This window comes from Cetorhinus maximus, chromosome 8 (assembly GCF_964194155.1).
Source record: "Cetorhinus maximus chromosome 8, sCetMax3.hap1.1, whole genome shotgun sequence".
NCBI lineage: Eukaryota > Metazoa > Chordata > Chondrichthyes > Lamniformes > Cetorhinidae > Cetorhinus > Cetorhinus maximus.
The window spans coordinates 15,547,797-15,573,582 of record NC_135886.1 but is presented as its reverse complement, the minus strand read 5'-3'; the positions used below and the strand labels follow the sequence as shown (position 1 = coordinate 15,573,582).

Here is a 25,786-nt window from a genome sequence, read left to right as displayed (position 1 = left end):
CCATCCCCCTCCTCTCCCCCTCATCTACCACTCCTCTACTTTTCCCTCCCCCTTCCCTGCCCCCTCCTCTCCCCTACCCTCCCCCTCCCACTCCCGTTCTCTCCATCGCCACTCTCCCTCCCCTCCTCACCCCTCCGCTTCCTCTCCCCTCCACTCCCCCTCCCTCTGCTCTCACTCCCATCTCCTCTCCCACTGTCCTTCTTGCCCTCCCCTCCTCCTCTCCCCCTTCCCCACCCCTTCCCCTCCCCTTCCCCAACCCCCCTGCACTCCCTACTTTCCTCCTCCCCTCCACTCCCCTCCCCCCTCCACGCCCCGCCCATGGCCCTCCCCCTCTCTCCCTCTCTCTCCCTCTCCCTCACCCCCATCCCTTCCTCTCCCTCTCCCCTCCTCTCCTTTCCCCCTCGCTCCCCCCCTTCCACCTCTCTGCCCCCGTCCCTCCTTTCGCTCAAATGAATACAGAGCCATGATTGTGGTTTTTGCTTCACTGACACTGTGCAGTTTGGGGACCCGACAAGTTGCAGGTTCACAAATTAATACCTCTTTGTTTATAAAGAGCATTACCGTATTACATGGATTATAGGGGCACAGGGAAACAAAGCAGTTTGTTGTGAGATTACTTCTCTAGTTCTCTAATTACACCATCTAGTATGTCATGCAGAGCAACCCCCTGAAGTCAGCAGATGGCAGCCACACAGTGATTGATATGCTGCAGTTAGCCTCAGTATCCAGACTGAGAAGGGAAAATGATCAACCAGAATTCCCGTCCTCCTGTTCCCATGAGCCTGTGTTTCTCATGTTGCGACTGGGATGAGAGGAGTGCGCGAATTCTCAAGTCCTACTACTCCGCAGGCTGTACCAATAACTTAAATGTTTCATTTTCTCACCGAAATGGTCAGCTGTTTACCTACACCTCTAGTACCCAGAGGAAAAGAGGCTCTAACCCAGGCTTCTTTCAAAAAACTCAGAATGATTAATTTATTTTAAAACATTGCAAGTACCTGTTAACACACAACTGTAATCAGGAAGTATAACTATCTATCTCTTCCTAAAGAAGACATACACACACACACACACATACACAGAGGCACACACACACACACACACAGACACACACACACGCACAGACACACACACACACACACAGGCACACACACACACACACAGGCACAGGCACACAGGCATACAGGCACACACACACACACACAGGCACACACACACAGGCGCGCGCGCACACGCACACACAGGCACAGGCACACACACACACACACAGGCACGCACACACATACAGGCACACACACACACACACACACACAGGCACACACAGACACACACACGCACACACAGACACACACACACAGGCACACACACATACAGGCACACATACACACGCACACAGGCACACGCACACACACACAGACAAACAAAGGAAAAACAGATAGAGTCTCTCTGCTGAGATGGGCTTTAGAGGATGGGTGTTATAAAATATAGGATAAAGTCCGCAGGGTCTCGATGCTGTCAGCCCGGGGTTCCCTCATGGATGTCTGAAGTTCTCACCAAGGGCTTTGCAGTTCAAAACAAACACACAACCCCTTCTCAAGCACCATAAAGGTCAGGTGATTTCTTGGAAGAGGCCTGCTTGTTTACAGTTCCAAAGTGAATTTATGACCTATTAAAAAAAATCCCAGGTTAGCATTGAAATGTCCAGATAATGCCATGTCCTTCCACTTTGTTAAAAAAAAATGATTCTAACATTCAGGAGAGGATGGCATTAGTCTCAGCTCTGATCATCCTCCTCCAAAAACCAGTATCTCTGGTGGGAGAATCCAGAAGAAGGGGCATTGCCTTAAAATTAGATCCAGGCCATTCAGGGGTGATGTCATGAAACCCCTCACACAAAGGGGATGGAAATCTGGAACTCTTTCCACCAAAAAACTGTTGAGGTTGGGGGGGTCAATTGAAAATTTCAAGACTAAGAGCGATAGATATTTGTTGGGTAAGAGGTTTAAAGAACCAAGGTGAGTAAATAGAGTTAAGATACAGCCCAGTTCTGATCTAAATGAATGGCGGAACAGGCTCGAGGAGATGAATGGCATCCTCCTGTTCCTATCTTCCTAAACACCCTTCCAATAATCACTGGGGGTAAAACTACCCTAACCTCACCCAGTGGAAATTGACCAAGTTGTCTGCCCGTTTAACGCCCTGGTCAATTTTCCATTTCATCAAAATGAATGACCAATCTGATGGTGCCAATCCTTCACCAATGGGTTGGTTTAAATTAACCCCCCCACTGTCTCCACTTTCAAATGTTGTTTGGCGCCTTGGGTGAGGGGCTGAGGAGAGCTGAGGCTGATGGAGCTGTACCTAATGAATTCCATATCTCCAGGAAGAGAGCTAGAGACAGCAACTGATTGTAACTTCATGACTTTCAATGAATTCAAGTTCTGCATCAGTCAGACTTATCTGATGGCCCCATTTTTGACATTTCAAATATGGGCATAGCAGAATGTGTTTGTTACCAAGGCTCCAATGATCGTTTAATCCCACTCGCACTTAACAAACCCTGGTTCCTTGGCAACCACACTGCTACCAATGAACAGAAGACCCCATATAACCATTTACCAGTCCTGGGGCGCACAGCTATGACCCACAGTTGCTGGAGAAAGTAGTGGATAGTGAAAGTAATATTCTTACTTAAGTTATGAGTTTTTGTTTAATTTTGAGTCCTTATGGGTCCTTGGGTAGAGTTTACACTCTGAATCAGAAAGATTAGACAAAGGCTGAGTCCTTGTACTGCAGGATTAGTGAGCTGGATTTTCATGAAAGGGTTCTCCATCCGGATACACAGTAAATCATTGAGTCAATGGATTGGCCATTGCTGAACTGAAGCATACCGGACACGAGGGTCCTGGCTTTATTCCCTCGTCCGTGTTTCTGTAAGTAAGGTAAACAAGATGTCAGGGATATAGGGTTGCCAACACTGGCTGGACATGTTCTGGGAGATGTCGGCAGAAGGCACAAGCGGGTTCTAAGGGAGTGCGAGAGAGGAAAACAAACCTTGGCTTCTATCAAATCCACTGCAAAAGCCCATTGTGTACCATTAATTCGCACAATAGGTTTGTTTTTTTTCAAAATCGGCTGTGACTAAATCCATCAAGGAAGGCACAGCCTGCAGGGCCCTGCTTTTACCTCCTCGAGGCTCGATGTCAGTGGGAAGACAGGTAACAACGTTGATGAGCACGGTCCACATGCGCCTCAGGACCGGTTTAGCTGGTTACGTTTCATGTCATCACATTGCCGAGTGAGTGATCAGATCACCATTTGGATGAGCCTGAGGCCAGAATTTTCCGGCCCTGTTGATGTCGAGCGTCGTGGTGGGTGGGGGGAACAATATGGCGGGAAGGCCAAAAATTTGTTTCACACCATCGTGAAACTGGTTTGCAATTGTCCTCTCCACCAGTCAATGGCGCACCTCGTTTCCTACTGCCGCACGTTGGGAACCTAATTTCAATACTTTAGCTTCTCATTGTAAACCCTGCTCGCCAGAATCATCTCCCCCACATTGGGTTATCCGGGCATGTCGGTGTGATTGCACGTTGACATGTTTCACAACTGTACATAAGCGACGTGCACCTGGTGAGCTGTACCTCACTCGGGACTTCGAGGTTGGTTTGCCAACCTTGCTTCGGGCAGCACTCGCAGTCATCAGCGCCAGGCTTCGCAGGCAGCACAACATCACTTTTAGGGGGCCTCGCGGGCAGGTCTCTACCTACCAGACCAGCCGAAAGGTGGGAGTGGCTACTCAACGGCTACAGGACTAGGTCTTGCTTGGGGGAGGGGGAGAAGTGGCCTCTGGCGAGGTAAGCGGCTGGAGGGCAAGAGCTGTACTGGGGAAAGGGGGTATCCCAGGGTGTGTGTGGGGGCACATGTTGATCTGTGCAAGTAGCCTCAAGATGGTGAGGGCTGAGGAGGCAGACTCCAGAGGAGATGAGCCCAGATGGAGATGTGAGGGTGTGTGTGAGAGAGTGAGTGGTGATGTCCCTTGAGCTGGCAGTGAGTGAGATGCCAGTGGATGTATGATGGGCTTGTGAGTGTGTGAGTTTAGAGTGATGAGATGGTTGCCTTATCCAGGTGGCACATATGAGATCATTCATCCTCTTTCTGCACCGGATGGCCGACCTCTTCTGTGCAGGATTGGCACTGACCACCTCTGCCATCGCCTCCCAAGCTGGAGTGGTGAGATTACTGGACCTCCTGCATCCAGAGCAGGGGTGGAGGACATCACAGCGGGGTCTCCGAAAGGCATTCCAGCAAGGGGTCACTGAACTCTTCTTGGATTTCAGGGCCATGTCTCCACTGGAGCAGTCCTGGGCTGCAAACATTGAGAACTGTGAGCGCGGCTACAGTTTAGATATGGCACCAGGAGTGAGGAAACTGAGGTAATGCATGGCGGGCGATTCAGGGACTGCCCGCCAGCGAGACGGCGTGTTTCCTGTGGCTGCATAATTAGTGAGGAGGAATGGGATGATATGAAGCAAAAACCCACCATTGCAGCCGGCGGGTAAAATGACTCTTTCCCGCCCACTGCTGCACTTTGTGAAAATCTCGGACGATGCGCCCTGAAGCTCTGAAAGAGCTCCGGCATGAATTATGCGACTCATTTGCTTAAAATATCATTTTAAAATCTTCCAGATTGCTTTTAAAGTTGCTGGGAGATTGATGCCGATTTCGGTAGGCTCCTGGCATTTCAGGAGGGTTGGCAACCCTAATGAGTAGGTTACAGATGGTGGCAGAAAACAATTCTGCTGCTGCTGATGGCCCACAGTGCCTCTTGGATGCCTGGTTTCGGCATGGTGATAGTGCCACACGACATATCGGAGGCAAGACTTAGCCTTTTCATGAACCTCCACCAGCACTATTCTGCTTCTGCTTCTACGTTAGTTGTGCCGGTATCACAGACTAATATCTGTACTCCGCTGTGAACAGATGTGTCTATGACAGTTATAAGTTGGGTAGCAGGGGTGAGTTTAAATAGATTCCATCCGTGTGTTGATTCATTCAACAACACACAGGTTGCCTTTCTTGAAAGACGTTAGTGAACCGATGGGCTGGATGAACGCTCTGTCACCCCAGTAAGCGGGCGGGCGGGCAGGTGGGTGCTGCAGTTTCTGGTTTGTGGGGGTAGGTGGGCAATGGAGTGACAGTGTTTGACCTCGCAAACTCTGGTGGCATCAGTGCTGGGGGGCCACAGGGTCTTCACTATCGCTGAGTCAAGATCCTGGAACTCCCTCTCTAACAGCACTGTGGGAACACCTTCAACAGGTGGACTGCAGTGGTTCAAAAATCCAGATATCATCTTCTCAGGGGGCAATTAGGGATGGGTAATAAATGCTGACCTTATCAGCGATGCCTACATCCTAAGAATGAATAAAAGCATCTAGTGGTTGTGAGCCAGGTCACAACCCTTGGAATTTCAGAGCCTGTGTTTATTCAAATTGAAATAAGGTTAATTAGACACTTGTAGCGGTGACTAGATGTTAATGAATCTGTTCCCCTTTCCAAATCTGCCGCATCAAAATCCTTTGCAATTTCTTGAGCCACAGGCAGGTTTTTACAAAGCACTATGAACAAATCAGAAAGCAGGTGCTCCAGGTTGACAACCTCTAGTTGGAAATATTCTGGGGGTCATGACGTGACCCCCTAACTTTACTTGTCCTGCCTCCAGAGCCCTGTCATTGGCTGCTCAACATGTCCATCCTTGTGCTGCCCATCAATTGGAAATCAATTGGACTCTTCACTCCTTGAATGGATGATTCTTGACAATCAACCAAACAGCCATTTGCTCCCCAACTCCTGAATCTTTTCATAACAAGCCAGCAAAAGGGCTCAGGTGATTCTTTTTTCCCAAAACACAATGTTTTCAAATTCAACCCCACCCCCATCAGATTTTTCTCCTGGGTTTTTTTTTGCTGCAGTGTCTTACAGATTAATCTTTAATTCCTGGATACGCAAGGTCAATCCTAGAGGAGCTGGCAAGCCCAAGTGGCTGATTTACCAACAGAAACAAAGTGCACTGAACCCGTGGATTGAGATTGAGATCATCTTACCTGCAGGAGGAGGGGAAAAGAAACATTCAGCCAACTCAAAGCCACCCTAGTGCCACAAGGAGACTTCCTGGAGGAGTTGGTGTGGGCCTTAATTTCACATTTACGCCACATACATACAATTAGTGTCAGGAGACTGCCTCACTCTGACATGTGCTTTATAAGTGAACCAATGGATTAGCTGCTGTACATGCTATTGATAAGCAATGGTCACCCTTCCACATTCCGGAATAATTAGTGTTCAAAGCTGCAGTAGAAAGAGAATGAGCTGGACAAATAGAATCAGGCTAAATGAAAGAGCCAAACCATTTATGATAACTTGATGGATAAGTTTGTAGCCACCTTTAGAGAAACTGCAGTTTAGATACATTGAGTAAGAAATTTCCAGACTGATCTCCGAAGCAGATGAGAATTTATGTTAGTGCAGGAAACCTCTGGTAATGTATTCATATTTAATACATTCAGAGGAGATGTGTCACTGCAGTGACAGAGTTCAAGCAGCTAGACTGTACCTTAGTATCTTAGTTTACTAATACCTCGCTGGGGACTGTGTTAATAGGACACAGAGGGCTGCTTGTTAGCGAAACCATCACCACAAAAGCAGAACTTCATTTAAAAAAAAAACACTTTGCTCATTCTGAGTTAAAGGGCAGGATTGTCAGCTCGGCGCGCAGGTGCACGCACGACATACACAAGCGTGAAATAGCGCGCGATGATGTCAGGCGAGCGTCCTGACGTCATCGTGCACTTGTGCGATATTTCGGTCGGTAGGCGCGTGGGAGATTTGGCAGCGTGCCCGCCGACAATTAAGAGGGCTATTAAACCCCTTAATCAATTAATTAAATTGAATTTTTTACTGCCCATCCAACCCTACGGTTGGTGGGTGGGCAAATGTGCCAGGCGGCCTTTACGTTTTTTGCGAAACCTCACGCACGGGCGGGATGAGTTTCAAACAATGACTAAAAAGAAACAAACATTTTTAAAAACTCATTTTTAAAAATTCAATCACGGGATGTGGGCTTCGCTGGCTGGGCCAGCATTTATTGCCCATCCCTAGTTGCCCTTGAGAAGGTGGTGGTGAGCTGCCTTCTTGAAACGCTGCAGTCCAGCAGGTACACCCACAGTGCTGTTAGGAAGGGAGTTCTAGGATTTTGACCCAGCGACAGTGAAGGAACAGCCGATATATTTCCAAGTCAGGATGGTGAGTGACTTGGAGGGGAACTTCCAGGTGGTGGTGTTCCCATCTATCTGCTGCCCTTGTCCTTCTAGATGGTAGTGGTCATGGGTTTGGAAGGTGCTGTCTAAGGAGTCTTGGTGAATTCCTGCAGTGCATTTTGTAGATGGTATACACGCTGCTACTGTGCATTGGTGGTGGAGGGAGTGAATGTTTGTGGATGTGGTGCCAATCAAGCGGGCTGCTTTATCCTGGATGGTGTCAAGCTTCTTGAGTGTTGTTGGAGCTGCAGTCATCCAAGCAAGTGGGTAGTATTCCATCTCACTCCTGACTTGTGCCTTGTAGATGGTGGACAGGCTTTGGGGAGTCAGGAGGTAAGTTACTCACTGCAGGATTCCCAGCCTCTGACCTGCTCTTGTAGCCACAGTATTTATATGGCTTGTCCAGTTCAGTTTCTGGTCAGTGGTAACCCCCAGGATGTTGATAGTGGGGGAATTCAGTGATGGTAATGCCATTGAACATCAAGGGGCGATGGTTGGATTCTCTCTTGATGGAGATGGCCATCGCTTGGCACTTGTGTGGCGCGAATGTCACTTGCCACTTGTCTGCCCAAGCCTGGATATTGTCCAGGCCTTGCTGCATTTGGACATGGACTGCTTCAATATCTGAGGAGTTGTGAATGGTGCTGAACATTGTGCAATAATCAGCGAACATCCCCACTTCTGACCTTATGGTAGAAGGAAGGTCATTGATGAAGCAACTGAAGATGGTTGGGCCTAGGACATTACCCTGAGGAACTCCTGCGGTGATGTCCTGGAGCTAAGATGACTGACCTCTAACAACCACAATCGCCTTCATTTGTGTTAGGTATGACTCCAACCAGCGGAGAGTTTTCCCCTGATTCCCATTGACTCCAGTTTTGCTAGGGCTCCTTGATGTCACACTTGGTCGAATGCTGCCTTGATGTCAAGGTCACTCTCGCCTCACCTCGGGTGTTCAGCTCTTTTGTCCATGTTCTTAAATTTCATATTCTCATGTTCTCATATCTCATATTTCACATGTCCCTGTTCATGTGACAGAGTCACATGTAGGGACATGTTTCCCTTATTTTTAAAAGCCTTATTTCTCGTGTTAAAAATCTTCAGCTCCCTGAGGCAGCACCTGTGCGCATGCGCAAACTTCAGCGCTCGCGCTCCTCCTGCCCCCTGCCCACGCAGCACTGAGGTTATCAGCACGTGTTTCACACGGGCTGGCCATCGCGATTGGGGCCCGATTGCAGGTAGCGGACCGTTGCGTGGCCGCTCCCAGGCCCGCCCACCCGACGAGGGGAAAATCCCCCACAAAATCCTCCCCTGGAATCTCATATTTAAAAGGAAAGCACTGCCAAAGCCATTAAGATAAGACTTTATACAGAGAATAGTGAACCCTGGGTTTGGCACAATTAAGTGACAATCGGAAAGCTGTTGTGGAATTGCTACGAGGTCAAAACAGCAGGAAGACGAGTTGGGACCAGCAATAGTCATTTAAAGCAAAGTTTTTAAGAAAAAAACTTTTATTGCTGAACCCAGAGGCTGGGGAGTGTGAGGGCTTTTTGGGACTTCATAAGGAAAGATTAGACCTCCCCTGCCCCAGGCTTCACTGCTACCCCTCCCTCCCCACCCCACCCCTCCCATGGGACTATCTTGAAAACACTTTACTACGAATAAAGCACTTACTGGGGCCAGTTAGCTCAGGTGGCTAAGGTGTAATGCTGAATAATGTAAAGGGTTAACATCAGGAGCACCTGATGCTGATGTAATTACTGATACAATGTAAATGGTTAAGTAACTGAGAATTGGTGGGAAGCAAGAAGTAGAATCTGGTGTTTTGCACTGAGATGTACATATCTATCTGTGAATAAATGGGAATGGCTTTTATGAATAACAGTCTATAGAAGTATTCTTAGTAAACCCTACAGAAACCATCCGAGTCCAAAAGTCAAGACGAAACATGGTGGCAGTGGACAGAGCATAAAAGACCCAAGAAAGCCGCAAGGTGAAGACTGCAGACTAGAAAGATCGACAAATCCTTGGGATAAGGACAAAAAGAAAATAAACTGAAAACTCACTAGTAACCAAAGCTTCAAGGGTGCAGCAGAAGCAAAGTCCAGATAGCATTCATTTGGATCATGGTCGAAAAGCCAAACTTCTGAAGCAGCAAAAGATCCAGAGTTTAGGGTAAGCATGGAGTGGACATTGTCACTCCCAGAACTTTTCCAAAGCATGGAAGGCTCACAACAGGCTCAACACTGGGACAATTGGTGGAAGAGATTCTCCAGGTGCAGAACATCTTCAGGTTTGCATAAGAAGGAACGGAAGGGTCAGGTCAGTACCTTGCTCTGCACAGTAGGGGCCACAGCTGGTGACGTTATTACAAGATAGAACATCGATGAGGCTTCAAGCTCATACGATGAAGGCCTCAAGGCATTTGATTTATACTTCAGTGTTCAAAAAAATGTGATCACTGAGCAAACAAAATTTAATAAGAGGGAATAAAAACAGAGGGTATCTATGGATTCATTCATAAATGTCCCATACAGTCTCACAGAGAATTACAACTATGGGATCCTCAGAGATGATTTAATATGTGACCATATAGTAGTGTCTTGGATGAAATGCTTTCAGAACTTTTACAAATGAAGGAATACTTAACCCTCACAAAGTCTGTGCAAATAACTCAACAGAATGAGCTGAGGAAGCTAAACAGAGCAGTTGTTCATGGGAAAGTGATGTCCCTTGGAAAAGAAATAGTGAAGCCATTCGATATGTTGGACAGAAAAGAGAAAGTGCAGTGAAGCAAAGCCCACAAAATTGAGAAAAAGCGCAACAATCACCATCTTGAGATGTTCCCGGTGTGGCATGAAAACCCAACACAAGCGGAAAGAATGCCCAGCAGGGGCAGCTGAGTGCCACAACTGTGGGAAGTTCGGACATTTTAAAACAGTGCCGATCTAAAGTGTCAATAGCTCCTTGGAAGAAAGAGAATGTAACAAAACCAAATCAAGCCCAAGAAGTGGGAGAGTCACAGAAACAACAAATAACCTTCTTAGAAATTAACAAAACAGAAAATAATTATTGGAGCATTAAATTAGATGTTGATGGTCACCCTGCAGAATTCAAGCTAGATGCAGGGGCAGGTGTTTCAGTGTTATCTGATGAAATAAAATTGCTTAAAAATATCACCTTCCAGTCGCAAGGTCCAGGAGGGACGACACTGAAAGTAATAGGCCAACACTTGGCAAGATTAAAATGCAAGGATAAAGAAATTGTGGAACCTCTGTATGTGATAAAGAACCAGGAGTCATCATTGCTGAACAGAAAGACATGTTTGCAGCTGAGGCTGATTTATAAAGTTGATGAAATCGCTGATTAGCAGCTCAGTAGGTATTCAGGAATGAATTTCCATCCTTATTTTCGGGCTTAGGAGAGCTGAAGACAGGATATCATGTAACCCTAAGGGCAGATGCTAAGCCTGTATGTCTCTTCACAGTGAGGAAGGTCCCTCACCCACTCTTAGACACAGTCAAGAGTGAGATTGAACACATGTTACAACAAGCGGTCATCTCTCCAGTAACCGTACCGACAAAGTGGTGTTCTGGAATGGTCACAGTACCAAAGCCTAATGGTTCAGTCAGAATCTGGGTAGATTGACTCAACTAAACAAGTCAGTAGAGTGCAAGACCTACCTAATGACATCAGTGGATGAAAGTCTCGCCAAATTAGTAAACAGCACCCTCTTCACGAAATTGGATGCTAACAGCGACTTCTGGCAGTTGCACCTAGGCATCGAATCAAGATTTTTAACTAGTTTATCACTCCATTTGGTCATTATTGTTTTAACAGGTTACCGTTCGGAGTTGCTTCTGCACCTGAGGTATTTGAAAGAACGATGTCTCAGACCCTGGAAGGAGCAATATGCCGTATGGACAACATTCTGATATATGGTTCTGCAAAGGGAAAACATGACCGTCATGTAACAACAGTCTTTAAAGTCCGACAAGAAGCAGGTTTGACCTTAAACAACAGATGTGAATTTGCAAAGCTGATAATAAAATTCTTAGGGCACATTGTGCAAGCTTCAGGAATTATGGCCGATCTGCTGAAGATCAAAGTGATTTTGAGAGTTCTCACAGCCCAGAACCATCCCAGAATTACAAAGATTCCTTGGCATGGTAAATCAAATGAGCAAATTCTTACCCAACGTGGCGGAAATCAACAGGCCATCACGACAACTACTGAGACAAAGTGAACACTGGTGCTGGAATGTCAACCAGCATAATGCAGTTGACAAAATCAAAAAACTCTAAATATTACCAGGGATACTAGCACACTATGACCCAGAGTTGCCAACAATTGTAGCAGTGGATGCATCATCTACAGGATTAGGTGCAAGGCTGTTTCACATTTTAAAAAAAGGATAAAGAAGACCAGTATATTATGCCTTGAGATCTCTTACGGACATGGAGAAGAGGTGTGCAACCATTGATAAAGAAACTTTAGCAGCCACATGGGCCTTTGAGAAGTTCTCTGATTATCTCATGGGTTTAAGATTCAAAATTAAAACCAATCACAAGCCTTTCGCTACTCTCCTTAACCAAAAGGAAATTGCAAAAATGCCACCAGGAATTCAAAGTTTTCAACTGAGACTCATGAGATATAATTCAGTTACTGAGTACGTCCAGGGAAAATACCAAACGACTGCAGGTACATTGTCAAGAATCCCCATGGAAGGAGTACAATTGGTAGATTTAAATTTTATTGACAAAGTGGAAGTGTGCACTTTGCCCATCACAAAACACTTACCAGCCACTGAGAAAAAGTTACAAGAGATGAAGCTAGCACAACAGCAGGATGATGAATGCATGAAAATAAAAGAGTAATGCCAGAATGGATGGCCAGAGTACACTCCAAATAATCCTGCACTTGACCAATATCTTGAGCAAAGGAAACATCTCACCATCATCATTGAGTTCTTAGTTTTCAACAATAGGCTCGTTATCCCAAAATCATTTTGAGTTAACATTCTGCAGAAAATCCACCAAGATCCCTTCGGAATAGTGAAATGCAGATCAAGAACCCAACAGCCAGTCTGGCAGCCAGGCATCAGTCACCCCATTGAAGAATTAATCACAAATTGCTTTACGTGTGCAGGGAATAGCCAACAGCAGAGTGAACCACTCGCACCATCCACCTTTCCTATGCAGCCTTGGAAGCACCTAGGAATGGATTTGTTCGAGTTTAAAGGAAAAGTTTTCATCATTGTCATTGATTACTACTACAGATGGCTAGAAGCAATCAGACTACAGAGCATCAATGCGGAGACAGTCATTACATCATTGAAAAGAATATTCTCAGCACATAGCATCCCAGATGTAGTGGTGTCAAACAAGGGTCCTCAGTTTGCTAATGAGTTGTTCCATAACTTTGCACCAGAATATGGTTTCATACATGTGACTAGTTCACCCAGATATCCGCAGGTGAATGGAGAAGCAGACAGAGGAGTTTGAACAATCAAGGAATTGATGAAAAAGAACTCTTCTTAATTACAGAGCCTCGCTGCTAAAAAAATAGGTTCTTGCCATCAGAACAATTGATGGGAAGACAGCTGCAAACACAACTTCCAGCTCTACAACAAACACTACAATCTAACGTTACCTCCATGTTCATGAGAGAGCTAGGAAGTGTGAGGAGCAACAAAGAGACTGTCAAGCTCGTATTTCAACTTCAGGCATAGAGCACGAGACTTGAAAGGGCTGCAACTCGAGAGAGAGCATGGAGATTAACAGAAAGAAGTCATAGAAAGAGCCCAATTACCGAGATCTTATAGAATTGAGACGGAGCAGGGAAATATCAGGAGGAACCGAAGAGCCTTGATCTCATTGAGAAGGAAACCAGTGGAATCTTGGACATACTATTCAGATCTGGATGGAGACAAGGAACCAGAAACAAGTAGAAACTCTACAACCACCCAGGTGTAAGACACTCCTATCGAACGATGAGGGAGTGCAGTTCATCATCAACCTCAAAATGAAATCAGAGCCAGATCAGGAAGATTCTGTCAAGGCTCCACAGAGACTGACCCTGTGAAGTCTGAGACACTGGGTGGAGATGTAGGAGGATGTATATAGTTCGGATAAAGACTTGGAGGGAGAAGTAGAGTAAAGGGTTAACATCAGGAGCACCTGATGCTGATGTAACCATGATATAATGTCATATGGTTAAGTAACTGAGAGCTGGTGGGAAGCAAGAAGTGGATATCAAGACCCAAACTCAAGACAAAACAAATAACACCAACAACAGGGGTTCAATTCCTGTGCCAGCTGGGGTCATTTTTGGGACTGCCTTCTCGCCTGTCCCCATGGCGAGATCATGGTACAAGCCATGATTAACAACCCTGGGACAATAAGGGTGCTACAAGAAATGGGAGAGAGAGAAGTACTTTTTGAAGTGTAGTCACTGTTGTAATGTAGAAAATGTGGCAGTCAATTTATGCATAGAAAGCTCCGAAAATCTGCAATATGATAATGACCAGGTCCAAAGGATTGGAATACACCAAAGAATGGTTTTCCAAAAGATATTTGATAAGGTGCCACACAAAAGGTTAATAGGCAAGATAAGGGCTTAAAGAGTCAGGGGTAATAGAGGATTGAGGATTGGTTAATGAATAGAAAACAATGGGCATAAACAGGGCTTTCTCAAGTTAGCAGGCAGTGAATAGTGGAGTGCCGCAAGGATCAGTGCTGGGGCCTCAGCTAATTATGATCTATATTAATGACTTAGATGAAGAGACAGAATGTAATGTTTCTAAGTTTGCTGATGTTACCAAGCTAGTTGGGAAGGTAAAGCTGTGGGGGGGACACAGAAAGGCTGCAAAGAGATAAAGACAGGTTAAGTGAGTGGGCAACAAGATGGCAAATGGAGTATAATGTGGGGAAGTGTGAAATTATTCACTTTGATCATAAGAATAGAAAAGCAGAATGTTTTTTAAAAGGTGAGAAATTTGTGAATGTCGATGTTCAAAGAGACTTGGGTGTGCTTGCACAAGGAACACAGAAAGTTAGCATGTAGGTGCAGCAAGCAATTAGGAGGGAAAATGGCATGTTAACCTTTTTTGCAAGGGGATTGGAGTATGGGAATAAAGAGGTCTTGCTACAATTGTACAGGGTTTTGGTGAGACCACATCTGGAATACGGTGTGCAGTTTTGGTCTCCACATTTAAGAAAGGATGTACTTACATTGGAGGCAGTACAGCAAAGGTTCACTAAATTGGTTCCTTGGATGAGGGATTTGACCTATGTTGAGAGGTTGAGTAAATTGGGCCTATATTCTCTGGAGTTTAGAAGAATGAGAGGCAATTTCATTGAAACGAAGGGGCTTGATAGCGTAGACACTGAGAGATTGTTTCCTCTGGTCGGAGAATATGAAACACGGGGGCCCTGTCTCAGGATAAGGGGCTGATGATTTGGGACTGAGATTAGGAGAAATTTCTTCACTCAAAGGGTGGTGAATCTTTGGAATTCCCTACCTGAAAGAGTTGTGGATGTTCCATCGTTGAACATTCACTCCCTCCACCACCGACGCACAGTAGCGGCAGTGTGCACCATCTACAAGATGCACTGCAGGAATTCACCAAGGCTCCATCGACAGCATCTTCCTAACCCACAACCACTACCATCTAGAAGGACAAGGGCAGCAGATAGATGGGAATACCATCACTTGGAAATTCCCCTCCAAGTCACTCACCATCCTTACTTGGAAATATATCACCGTTCCTTCGCTGTCGCTGGGTCAAACTCCTGGAACTCCCTCTCTAACAACACTGTGGGTGTACCTACGCCACATGGACTGCAGCAGTTCAAGAAGGCAGCTCACCACCACCTTCTCAAAGGCAACCTAGGGATGGGCAATAAATGCTGGCCCAGCCAGCGAAGCCTACATCCCATGAATTCAAAAAAAGAATACATTTAAGACAGGGAAAGACAGATTTTTGGTCTCTCAGACCACCAAGGGCTATGGGGTGAAGGCAGGAAAGTGGAACTGATGCCCAAGATCAACCATTGAAGTTGGAGCAGACTCAATTGGCCATATGGTCTGCTCTAGCTCCTATTTCTTGTGTTCTTGTGTAGATCATCTGTTTTAGAGATGTTGGTTGAATGTTAAATATTGGACTCAGAACACAGGGGAGAACCCCCTACTCTTCTTCAAAATAGAGCTGTAGGATCCTTCATTTATAATCAAGAGGCCAGACAGGGCCTTGATTCAAAATCTCACCAAAAAGATGGTAGCATCAACATTGCAGCACTCCGTCAGTACTGCCCCTCTATGACGATGCAGCACTCCCTCAGTACTGCCCCTCTGACGATGCAGCGCTCCCTCAGCACTGCCCCTCTGACAATGCAGTGTTCCCTCAGTACTGCCCCTCTAACAGTGCAATGTTCCCTCAGCCCTGCCCCTCCAACACTCTTTCCCTTTACTGAGAGTGTCAGCCGGGATTATGGACGTAAGTTTATAATTAGGCTGTGTTTTTTTTTTGGATTACCAGTTATCTTAAATCCATCACCATATTTAAAGCTCTACACCAAGCTTACAGGACTTAAATCCTAGCCCCAATCTCACACTCCAGCCGTTAATTACAGAGGGAGAGTTGGGGAAGACTGTGGGGGAGGTTAGTGTTAGTTGTGGAGAGTTTGGTGGCAAGTGAACGAGTGGGAGAACTTTGACAATTGCCAAATGGGAATGTCTGTGGGGTATAAAGGGGGGTAGATCAGGGATGGGGGAATGCGAGAGAGTGAGAACTGGAGGGGAAGTGCAGGGGGTGGGGAGCAGGATTAGTAAGGATGATGCAGTGGGAGACCTGCATTTTGGTTCACAGACCGGATAAAACGGTTCAAGCCTTACCTTGCTGGGGTATCTCTTCATGTAGGGACATGTCCCGCTTGCATTAGCCCCAAGATATTGGGCACCCTATTGGGAAACACAAAGCCCAGAGACTCACTGTGTAAGCTCAGGGGCAGTGCTTGGTGAGTGGATTAGATGGGGCTGTAGATTTCTTAACATTTGGAATGGGTGGATTGTCTTATGAGGAAAGGTTGGACAGGTCAGGCTTGTTTTTGCTGGAGTTTAGAAGAGTAAGAGGCAACTTGATTGAAACATATAAGATCCTGAGGGGTCTTGACAGGGTGGGTGTGAAGAGGATGTTTCCTCTTTTGGGAGAATCTAGAACTAGGGGTCACTGTGTAAAAATAAGGGGTCGCCCATTTAAAACAGAGCTGAGGTGAAATCTTTTCACTGAGGGGGTTGAGTCTTTGGAACTCTCTTCCTGAAAAGATGGTGGAAGCAGAGTCTGAATATTTTTAAGGCAGAGGTGGATAGATTCTTGGTAAACAAGGGGGTGATAGGTTATCAGGGGGTAGGCCAGATGAAGATTTGAGGTTACTATCAGATCAGCCATGATTTTATTAAATGGTGGAGCAGACTCGAGGGGCTGAATGGCCTACTCCTGCTCCTTGTTCGTATGTTCGTATGTACATCTCCTGGATGTGGAGTTGGTTGACAGAAAGTAAACCGGTGACAGGCATCCTGGGAGATATTTGCTCCTTTTGCCCTTGTTCTGGGCTCCATATACCTGAAGTAGAGGCGTGTGGTCTCTATGTGCCAATAAAACCCTTTTACTGAGGGAAGAGTCAAGACTGGAATTTGATCTTTGGTCCTTCAACTGAATCCTGAACAGCGTTCCATGTCTTTTATGGCAACATTAATGACTGGTATGTGAATGTATCAGAGTGTTGAGGTCCCATGCTGGTTTTAATGATAATTTTGCTATCCACTTTTATACTGAACCGTACAGAATAGAGACTTCTCGGTTCAGCCATCATTCTGTGTTTTGTTACCTGACTCTGTCAGAGCAAGGACTACCAGAATCCACGGAGAAAGAGCAATAGAGTTCCCTGATCATTATCGTATGACTTACTGCTGGAAAGTACATCAATCCAGGTTCAGTTGTGATGCTTCTGCAGTTTGATAGCTGACTAGCACCCACAATACAATTCACATAGGAAGGACAGACATCTGTTAGAGATTCTGCGGAGTGAAGGGGTGGGTGGGGGGCACCAGTGGTCCTGTCAACGCGGGCAAGCAAATGTTAGGACCTTCGGAAGGAAGAGGTCTTGTTGCTGGTGCCTGCTAGTGACTGTGATGGTGAAGAGCGTCTCATGGTGTTTTCTCTCTTCAAACAGCAGCAGTTGGGGAATAAGCAGCTTGCCTTCCAGCAGCAGTTTCTTCAAATGCAACAGCTTCAACAACAGCACCTTCTAAACCTCCAGCGGCAGGGACTCGTGACACTGCAGCCTGGGCAGCCCACAGTACCACTACAGACACTGGCACAAGGTAAGCACAAGTGAGACATGAGTACTCAGTATGGACTCCACACGACCAGTTCACAGGAGATCCTGGGCCCCAAGGTTATGGGACAGCTCATAATCATCCCTTCAAATAAGTTGAATTGTAATTTGTTTTGGCCGAGTGTGGTTTTCAGAGCCTTTTCTGTCAAATATCGACACGGAGGCTGTGAAAGTTCCTCTGGTGCTGGCACTGTGGAAGCCCCAAAGAAAAATAATGTTAGCCAGAGTATTTCCTGCTACCCCCGGTGCATTCCTGCAATGCGCCAAGACTGAAAGTGTGTTTGTTAGAGCTGGCATGCTGGGTGTGCATCAGAACCACGCAGAGTGGGCAGATCATGATCTCAATCAGCTTCTTCAGCTGACTTGACCCACATTCCACAAAATTGGATGGTTAGGTTAATGCCCTGTCCTATTCACTCACACATTCAGCTATACCAGGGACTCCCACCAGCGGCATTTAAAGGGCCAGCCATCACCTTGCACAGGAGGTTACTTCAGCTTTTGCAAAGTTTATATTGTGATGGGATCTTTCATGAGTTTTGGTGACATTTTGGATTTTAAAGGCATTGTTATGAGAATATAATAGCAAAATACTGTGGTTACCGGAAATCTGAAATAAAAGCAGAAAATGTAGGAAACTCTCAGTAGTTCGGGCAACATCTGTGTTAATGTTTCAGGTCTGTGACCTCCTCTCTTACACACTACTCCTTTTGGTTTGCCTTTCCTTGTAGACACATCCTCCACAGACAATCAGCAGCAGCTGGTATACAGTGTGTAGCGCCCCTTTAAGAGAGACAGGCTGCCTTTAAGAACTGCAGACTGACAGAAACATATGTTAGGCGTGCACGCTGCTGGACCCCCTGTTGAACGCCTTGCCAGTCAGTAGCACATTCAGCTCAGGGTTGCCTGCTGAAATCATTGAAATGAAGGGAGTGCTCGAATGTTTCTCCCAGAGCCTCTACGCCACCAATTCCGCATTTGATAGGTGTTAATTGTCTCTTCCCAGGATGTTATTCCTGTTCCTTGTTTTTCTCTCACTATTTGGGTCATAACCATAATGCTGCTTCTTACACGCACAAGGATGGGGAGGCCTCTTGCTCAGTAGTGATCAATCAGTTACTCTACTCGCTGCATGGTTGTGGGATAATTATTGACCAGGACACCAAGGGAACTCCCGTGTTTCTTCAAATAATGCTGTGGGATCTTTAACATCCACATGAACCATCAGAACCAAGGTGAACAATGACTGTCTGAATAGACAGTTATGTCCACACTGCAGCACTGTCTTGATACTGCACAGCAGTCTCAGCAAGATTGGCTGCTCAAGACAGTGTTGACTAATTTCCTTGTGACTAGTAATCAAGGGGCCTGGACTAATAATCCAGAGAATTTGAGTACAAATCCCATTGTGGTAGTTTGAGAATTTGAATTTAGTTTAAAAGGAACTGAACTATAAATTCAAGTCTTCTGTTGAATATAACTAGAAAATAAAGCAGGTGTCAATAAAAGGGACCATGAAACTGTTGATTTGTCACTAAAACCTAACTGGTGCACTGATGTGCTCAAGGGAAGGAAATTTGCTGTCCTTAGCTGCTCTGGGCCTGTATGTAACTCCAATCCCCAGTCCAGCATGGTTGACTCTTAATCATCCTCTGCTGTGGCCTAGCAAACCACTAGACAAGTCAGGGATGAGCAATAAATGCCAACTTTATCAGTGATGGTCACATGGGGAGAATAATGAGGAAGGACCATTCATCCTATCTCGGCTCATCCATCCCGAAGAAAAACTGCTGTTTCCATCACACGATTAACTTTTACATGGTTTCTCAATTTTTAAAAAAAAACATTTCACCTCAGCCTGGCTCTTGAGGTGCTCTTTGTCAAAGAGTGAAGTACAGTTCATCAGGATTTGGGAATGACAGCAATTAACCCACATTCCCATGCTTCTAATTTCCACTTTAAGCTCTATTCTTTTAATGATTCCTCTTTATATGTTAAGTTAGGCAGTGCCTGTATCCCCAAATGCATCTTGCCACCACGACTTTTCATTCAATCAAAGGCTGTAGTGATGGGTTAGGCTGGGAGCCTGAGGCTACAGTCTTAACAACACAAAAAACACGTCAGATAGGGGTTTTTTTCCACTGTTGTGATCTAATTAAAATATGTTCCCTTCTCAATATTTTGAAAACAATTACTGATTATTTATATCTGCACTAGAAAAGTCACAATTAATGATTTTGATACATCTGGAAACTAGCGACTAATAGGAGACTCAACCTTTAGATTTAATAAGTACCACCGATCTTGCAATGGTAACTCTCAGGAAGTGCTGTGTCTCTAATTAGTGTCACATAGAGACACTGAACTTGTTCAGCCATTGTCACAACTCAACTAATGGCCAGATCCCTCATAACTCGTCACTAATTACTCAATTCTAGTTCTCAGGAAGAACACTTAAACCCATTCCCTCTCAACAGTCTCTTAAAAGCTTCGCTGCACTTAGTTTCCAATTCCTCGGTGAATGAATGCACAGTGTGTTACTGAGCCATGTAGTCCCAAGTTCAATTCCAGCAGGAGTTGCCAACCCTCCAGGATTATCCTGGAGTCTCCAGGAATTGAAGATTCATCTGTACGCTGCTGCAAAATATAAATGTGTTTCTCTTTCATCTCTTTGAACGCTTTTGTTTATTAACTATGAAAGTATTGGAGGTGGGGAAACGGATGTTTGAGCGGTTGAGGTGGTTGGGGGGGCGGGAAATCATGTGAAGAAATTGCCACAAATGCGTCCAACCAGAGTTGGTGACCCATGATCTCTAGTTTGTGGTGAGTTAGCGAATCCTGGCTAAAATAGTATAAAAATACTCAGCAGGCTCGGCAGTATCTGCTGTTGGAGAGGCAGAGTTAACGTTTAAGGTTGATGACATTTCGTTGGAACTGGCCAAATAGTATTTGGCATTTAGTTTCTCTGATTCTCAGTAGAACACCTGCTTGAAAGTGTGAAGAAGTTTGCTCACTGTCTAACTTCCCAAGTGTAAAATGCCAAGTTGAGAGAGGAACCAAAGCATGGCTACCAATCATGGAACTGTATTCAAACCAGAGTCAGATCATTTAGCTCTTCAGTGGGGGTAGGGGGTGGGGTGGAACTGACACCACATCGAGAGAAAATAGTGACTGGTCAAGATCCAGCAAAAAGCAGCAAACAATATTTCCAGTGACACTTTTATCTGACCATTAAAGAGATGTAAAGAGATGTGAAGGTAGGTCTCCACTCTTGCTGGTGAGAAAAAGAGATTGGTGAATGCAGACATCATCAAAGAGACAATTGCAAATACAGAGGGAATTAACTGAGGGCAAACATTATTTGAGAAGAAAAAACAGAAATGGCCGATTTTAACCCTATTGCTCCTGGAAACTCCCTGGTGGGCCGTTACAATCACCAAGTTATTTACCCAAATTAAATTTACTCAAAAAGTGCAACAAGTTCATCTTGATATTACATTCATTAAAAGCTATTTCTATAGCCCAATGTAAAAGCAAATTATTTTGCGTCGTGTGACTTCGCCCTGTTGATGTTCTTTTATTGATGTGACAGGTTCAATAATAAACGGTTGAGGTCTTACATCTGACCTCCACAGTAGGGATTACAATCACTTGGGAGATTGCCAGACCTCTGATGGGATTGGTTTTCAAATCCTTCCCTACCTCTGTAATCTCCTCCAACCTCTGAGCTTTTTGCATTCTTCCAATTCTGATCTCTTGCACATCCTTGATTTCCATCACTTGACCATTGGCGGCCGTGCCTTCAACTGCTGAGGCCCTAAGCTCTGGAATTCCCTCCCCAAACCTCCCCGCCATTCTCTTCTCCTTTAAGACACTCCTTAAAACATACCTTTTGAATCAGCTTTCGGTCACTAGTCCCAGTATTTCCTCATGTGGCTTAGAGTCAAATATTGTTGATAACACTACTGTAAACCACCTTTGGACATTTTACTACATTAAAGGCACGATAGAAAAGCAAGTTGTTGTCAATGACTTTGAATTGACTCTGACTGTGTTATCATTCACAGCAATGTGTCCAGCTGATCTTCAGCAACTTTGGAAAGAAGTGACCAGTGTGCAAAGCATGGAGGACCCTCAGAAGAGTGAAAGTCTCGACCTCTCAACCAGCAGCTCCACCTCTACCTCCTTCCTATCCTCTAAGAGCTCACCTTCAATATCCCATCATCCTTTGTTGAATGGGCAGAGCTCCGTTCACACTCCAAAGAGAGAAAGGTACCCACCAACCACAGGAGATTGTAACTTGGGAGTAAACACCTCCCAGGATTAGCATGCAACTTTTCAATCGCTTGTACAGCAGTGGTTTATGAGAAACACAGGCACTGGAGGGGGCCATTCAGACCCTTGAGCCTGATCCATCAATCAAAGAGATCATGGCTGACCTGTATGTCCATTCTATTTAGCTCCCTTTGGTCCATTTCCCATCACCCTTGCCCACCGAAACTCTGCCCATCTTAGTCGTGAAAATCTGAGACACTGAGAGACTTCTCAGCATCCTCAGTCACAGGGCATTGGCACTGATGGCTAAATGACCACATTCTCTCCTGTTGCCTCAGTGTTCCGCCAGACTGAAGATTGCATTGATTTTTATACTTCCATTGGAAGCAAAATTCAGTTCAGATTTGATCTTATCAACACATCACTGCAAAATGTGGCATCTGATTTTATGTGCCTGGTGTACCTATTCCAGGAGCTGGCCACAGTGAGTCCACCAAGAGAAGTGACCTCACTAAACCTGGCAGCATAGCTGAAACATGCACACGCCAGGTACAACTGAGATTTAAGGACTTCAGGGTGAGTGAGGGAGCAACCAAGTAGGTGGAAGCCCTTCTGCTATAGATGGTATATGGAAAGAAAAACCACCGACGGATTACACAGAGTATACGGCACAGAAACAGGCCTTTCCACCCAACCAGTCCACGCCAGTGTTTATGCTCCACTCGAGCCTCCTCCCATCTTTCCTCATCTAAATCTACCAACATAACCCCCTAGTCCCTTCTCCCTCATATACTTGTCCAGTTTCCTCTTAAATGCACCAATCCCAGAAATTAAAATTAAACTGAGAATATTCTGGAAATACACCGCAGGTCTATCAGCATCTGTAAAGACAGGTTAATACTTCAGGTGGGAAAGGACAGATGTTTATGATGAAGAGATCCTGCTCCAAGCATTAATCCTTTCCTTTTAGAAACTCGTAATGAATCCCTGGTAACTCCGTTGGATATTTCATATTGACTAGTTTATCCTGTTTGAAATTCCTTAACCCTGGAGGTTTGTAAAAGGATAGTGTCAATGTTGTTTCCCCTTCTATGTATAAGCCTGAACTCAGAAAACCAAGAGTTCTTCATTCAGCAACTTAAGAAATATTGATGACAAGTGTAAGAGAGCAGGTAAAGAGAGTATTGTGAGGCCAGCAATTGGTATAAAAATTGATTTGAGGGACCTGGGGGTACATGTGCACCAATCTTCGAAGGTGACTGGACATATTGAGAGTGGTTAGCAAAGCATATGGGCTTCATAAATAGAGGCATTGAGGACAAAAGCAGGGAAGTTACACTGAACCTTTATAAAGCTCTGGTTAGGCCACAACTAGAGTTTTGCATCCAGTTCTAGTCCTCACAATTTAAGAAGGATGTGAGGGTCTTTGAGAGGGTGCAGAGGAGATTTACCTTAATGGTTCGAGGGGTGAGGGGTTTTAGTTACAAGATTAGGCTGGAAAGGCTGGCGTTGTTTTCCTTGGAGCAAAGGGGATTGAGGGGAGATTCGATGGAGTTGTACAAGATTGACAGGCTTAGATAAGGTAGACAAAGGAAAGCTCTTACCATAAGCTGAATGTACAAGGACTAGGGGGGCACAGATTTAAGAGTTTGGGCAAGGGATACAGGGGAATGGGAGGAAGATCTTTTTTACACAATGAGTAGAAATGACCTGGAACTCACTGCCCATGAGGGGGGTGTAAGTGGAGAAGATGAATGGTTTCAACAGGAGATTGGATGGGTACTTGAAGGAAATAAACTTGCAAGGCTACGAAGATCAAGCTGGGGAATGGGATTGACTGGGTTGCTCTACAGAGAGTTAGCATGGATTCAATGGGCCAAATGCTGTAAATGACTCTAAATATTGAAACAGGGGCATCCACTTGACGCATTCACTTTTATGGGGCAGTAGTTGGGTGGAAAAAGTTTACCTCTAACCCAATCAGATCGGTCGGAAGTCTGCATCATCTTTATTAATGCTTGGGCCTTATTTGAATTCTGTCAGAAAATAGCTCACAGACTTCGAACATTGTTCAGATGTGAGGAGGCAACAAATTCATCGGGGCCTCTGCAGAGCCCAGATGAAGGAGGGGAAAGATTACAGAGGGTCAAACATTGGAGGGTGGAGGGATGGGGGTGAATTTCATGAAGTGAAAAAAACATTCATGTTCCTCTGGCCCAACTAAAGTTTTGGGGGGAAACTTTTTTTTTGAAAAGGATATTGGCACGGCTGCTGGGGTCCGGCTGACTTTGTAGAAACCTGATTGGCATGACTGACAATTTCAAGGCTATCAAAACGGCAGTTGGCTGGACATTGGGAACCTTGGCTTCTCAATTTCCAGCATTTCACTGCCCTGTTCCTGTCTGAAAATGGGCTGCGACTGCACAAGAAGGCAGCTCATCATCACCTTCTCAAGGACAACCATAGATGGACAATGAGTGCTGGCCTAGCCAGCGACACTCACATCCCATGAACGAATGAATTCAGGGGTTGAAATGACAGCCCCAATCATGCTGCAGAATTTTACAGCCCCATCGCGGCAGGACCGAAAAATCTGGCGAGTCATTTAAAAAATCCATTGGCTTCGGCAGGACTGGAAAATCCTGTCGGCAGGAGGGCTCGTAAAATTCCACCCATTGAAACTTTCTACGTGGCTCCTCAAGATATTTCAGAGGCAGCCCATAATGATGGAGATTGGACACTTTGGAAAGCCCTTTTCCATTGTTTCATTCTGAATCCTTTTCCGACAGTGTGATATGAAGGTTAGCTCTTCATGTTTTCCCTATCGTTTGTGCGATAGCGACTAACCTCCTCGTCTCTGGTCTATTCTTTCCTAGCTTGTCACATGAAGAAGCCACAGGTGTTCACCCTTTGTTTGGACACGGAGAATGCAAGTGGCCAGGGTGTGAAGCTCTCTGTGATGATGTGGGACAGTTTCTAAAGTAAGTATGGCGGTGGAGGAGCTGGGCAGGGGGATTCATTTTTGGCGGGAGGGTAGTAGATGCTGGAATAAACTACGTCAATTCAGGACTTTCTTGAGCTCACTGGGATTTCTGCCATCAGTCAAGCCTATCCTCTATCCTTTTCACTCTGACCATTCCTTCGCCTCTGTCCTAGAGGATTGTGTCTGTCCGGTTTGGGATTTGACAGCCCGGTTTTGGCATAGACAACTCAAAAATGTCCAAAAAGCAAACCAGACTATTTTCGCTTTTGTCTCTCAGGGCATCAGAACTCGATGTCTGGGACCCAGCCCCCTAATGCTACTCCAGTTCAGCTCAGAGCAGTACCAGTCATTTCCAACTTTTATGGCTTTTCCATCTTGAGATAAGCAGGGAAAAGGTTGGTAGTTTACAGCTCCCGTTTACAGCCATAGGTCCTGTGGCCAGGCTGTCTCCCAGGCCACGATTCTCTGAGCAACCCAGAGGCATTGTGTGAGGCTGAAGTGTGGAACCAGCATGCCTCACTATCAGTGTGAGCTCTTATGACACAGTTGGAGCAATATGTAAACCAGTGTAAAATTCAGGGGGAAAGTGCAAAACTGTTATTTGAGAGAAAGTTAAACGATTCAGATAAAGGCAGGATCACACAAAACTTCAAAAAAAAAGTCTTCACTGTGTAATTATCCAAGTGGAGAGATGTTGGCGTAGAGATAATGTCACTGGGCTAGTAATATCCAAATGGATACTTTACCTCTCTAAAGGGGTACCCTGGCTATCCAAACATGTCCACCAAGTTCAGACCAGCTCTTACCCGGTCGAA

General features: G+C 45.4%; 1 protein-coding gene across 2 annotated transcripts in view; it reads left to right on the top strand.

Annotated features, from left to right (window-relative positions):
- Nucleotides 1-25,786, top strand: part of foxp4 (forkhead box P4) — a 438,498-nt gene that overhangs the window by 307,651 nt on the left and 105,061 nt on the right. The window contains exons 6-8 of one of the 2 annotated variants that reach the window (XM_078546502.1): nucleotides 17,552-17,699; nucleotides 21,781-21,985; nucleotides 24,865-24,969. In XM_078546502.1, the coding sequence (XP_078402628.1) occupies nucleotides 17,552-17,699; nucleotides 21,781-21,985; nucleotides 24,865-24,969 (458 nt within the window). Of the gene's footprint in view, nucleotides 1-17,548; nucleotides 17,700-21,780; nucleotides 21,986-24,864; nucleotides 24,970-25,786 lie in introns of both variants that reach the window. The other variant, XM_078546501.1, reaches the window with a different exon arrangement.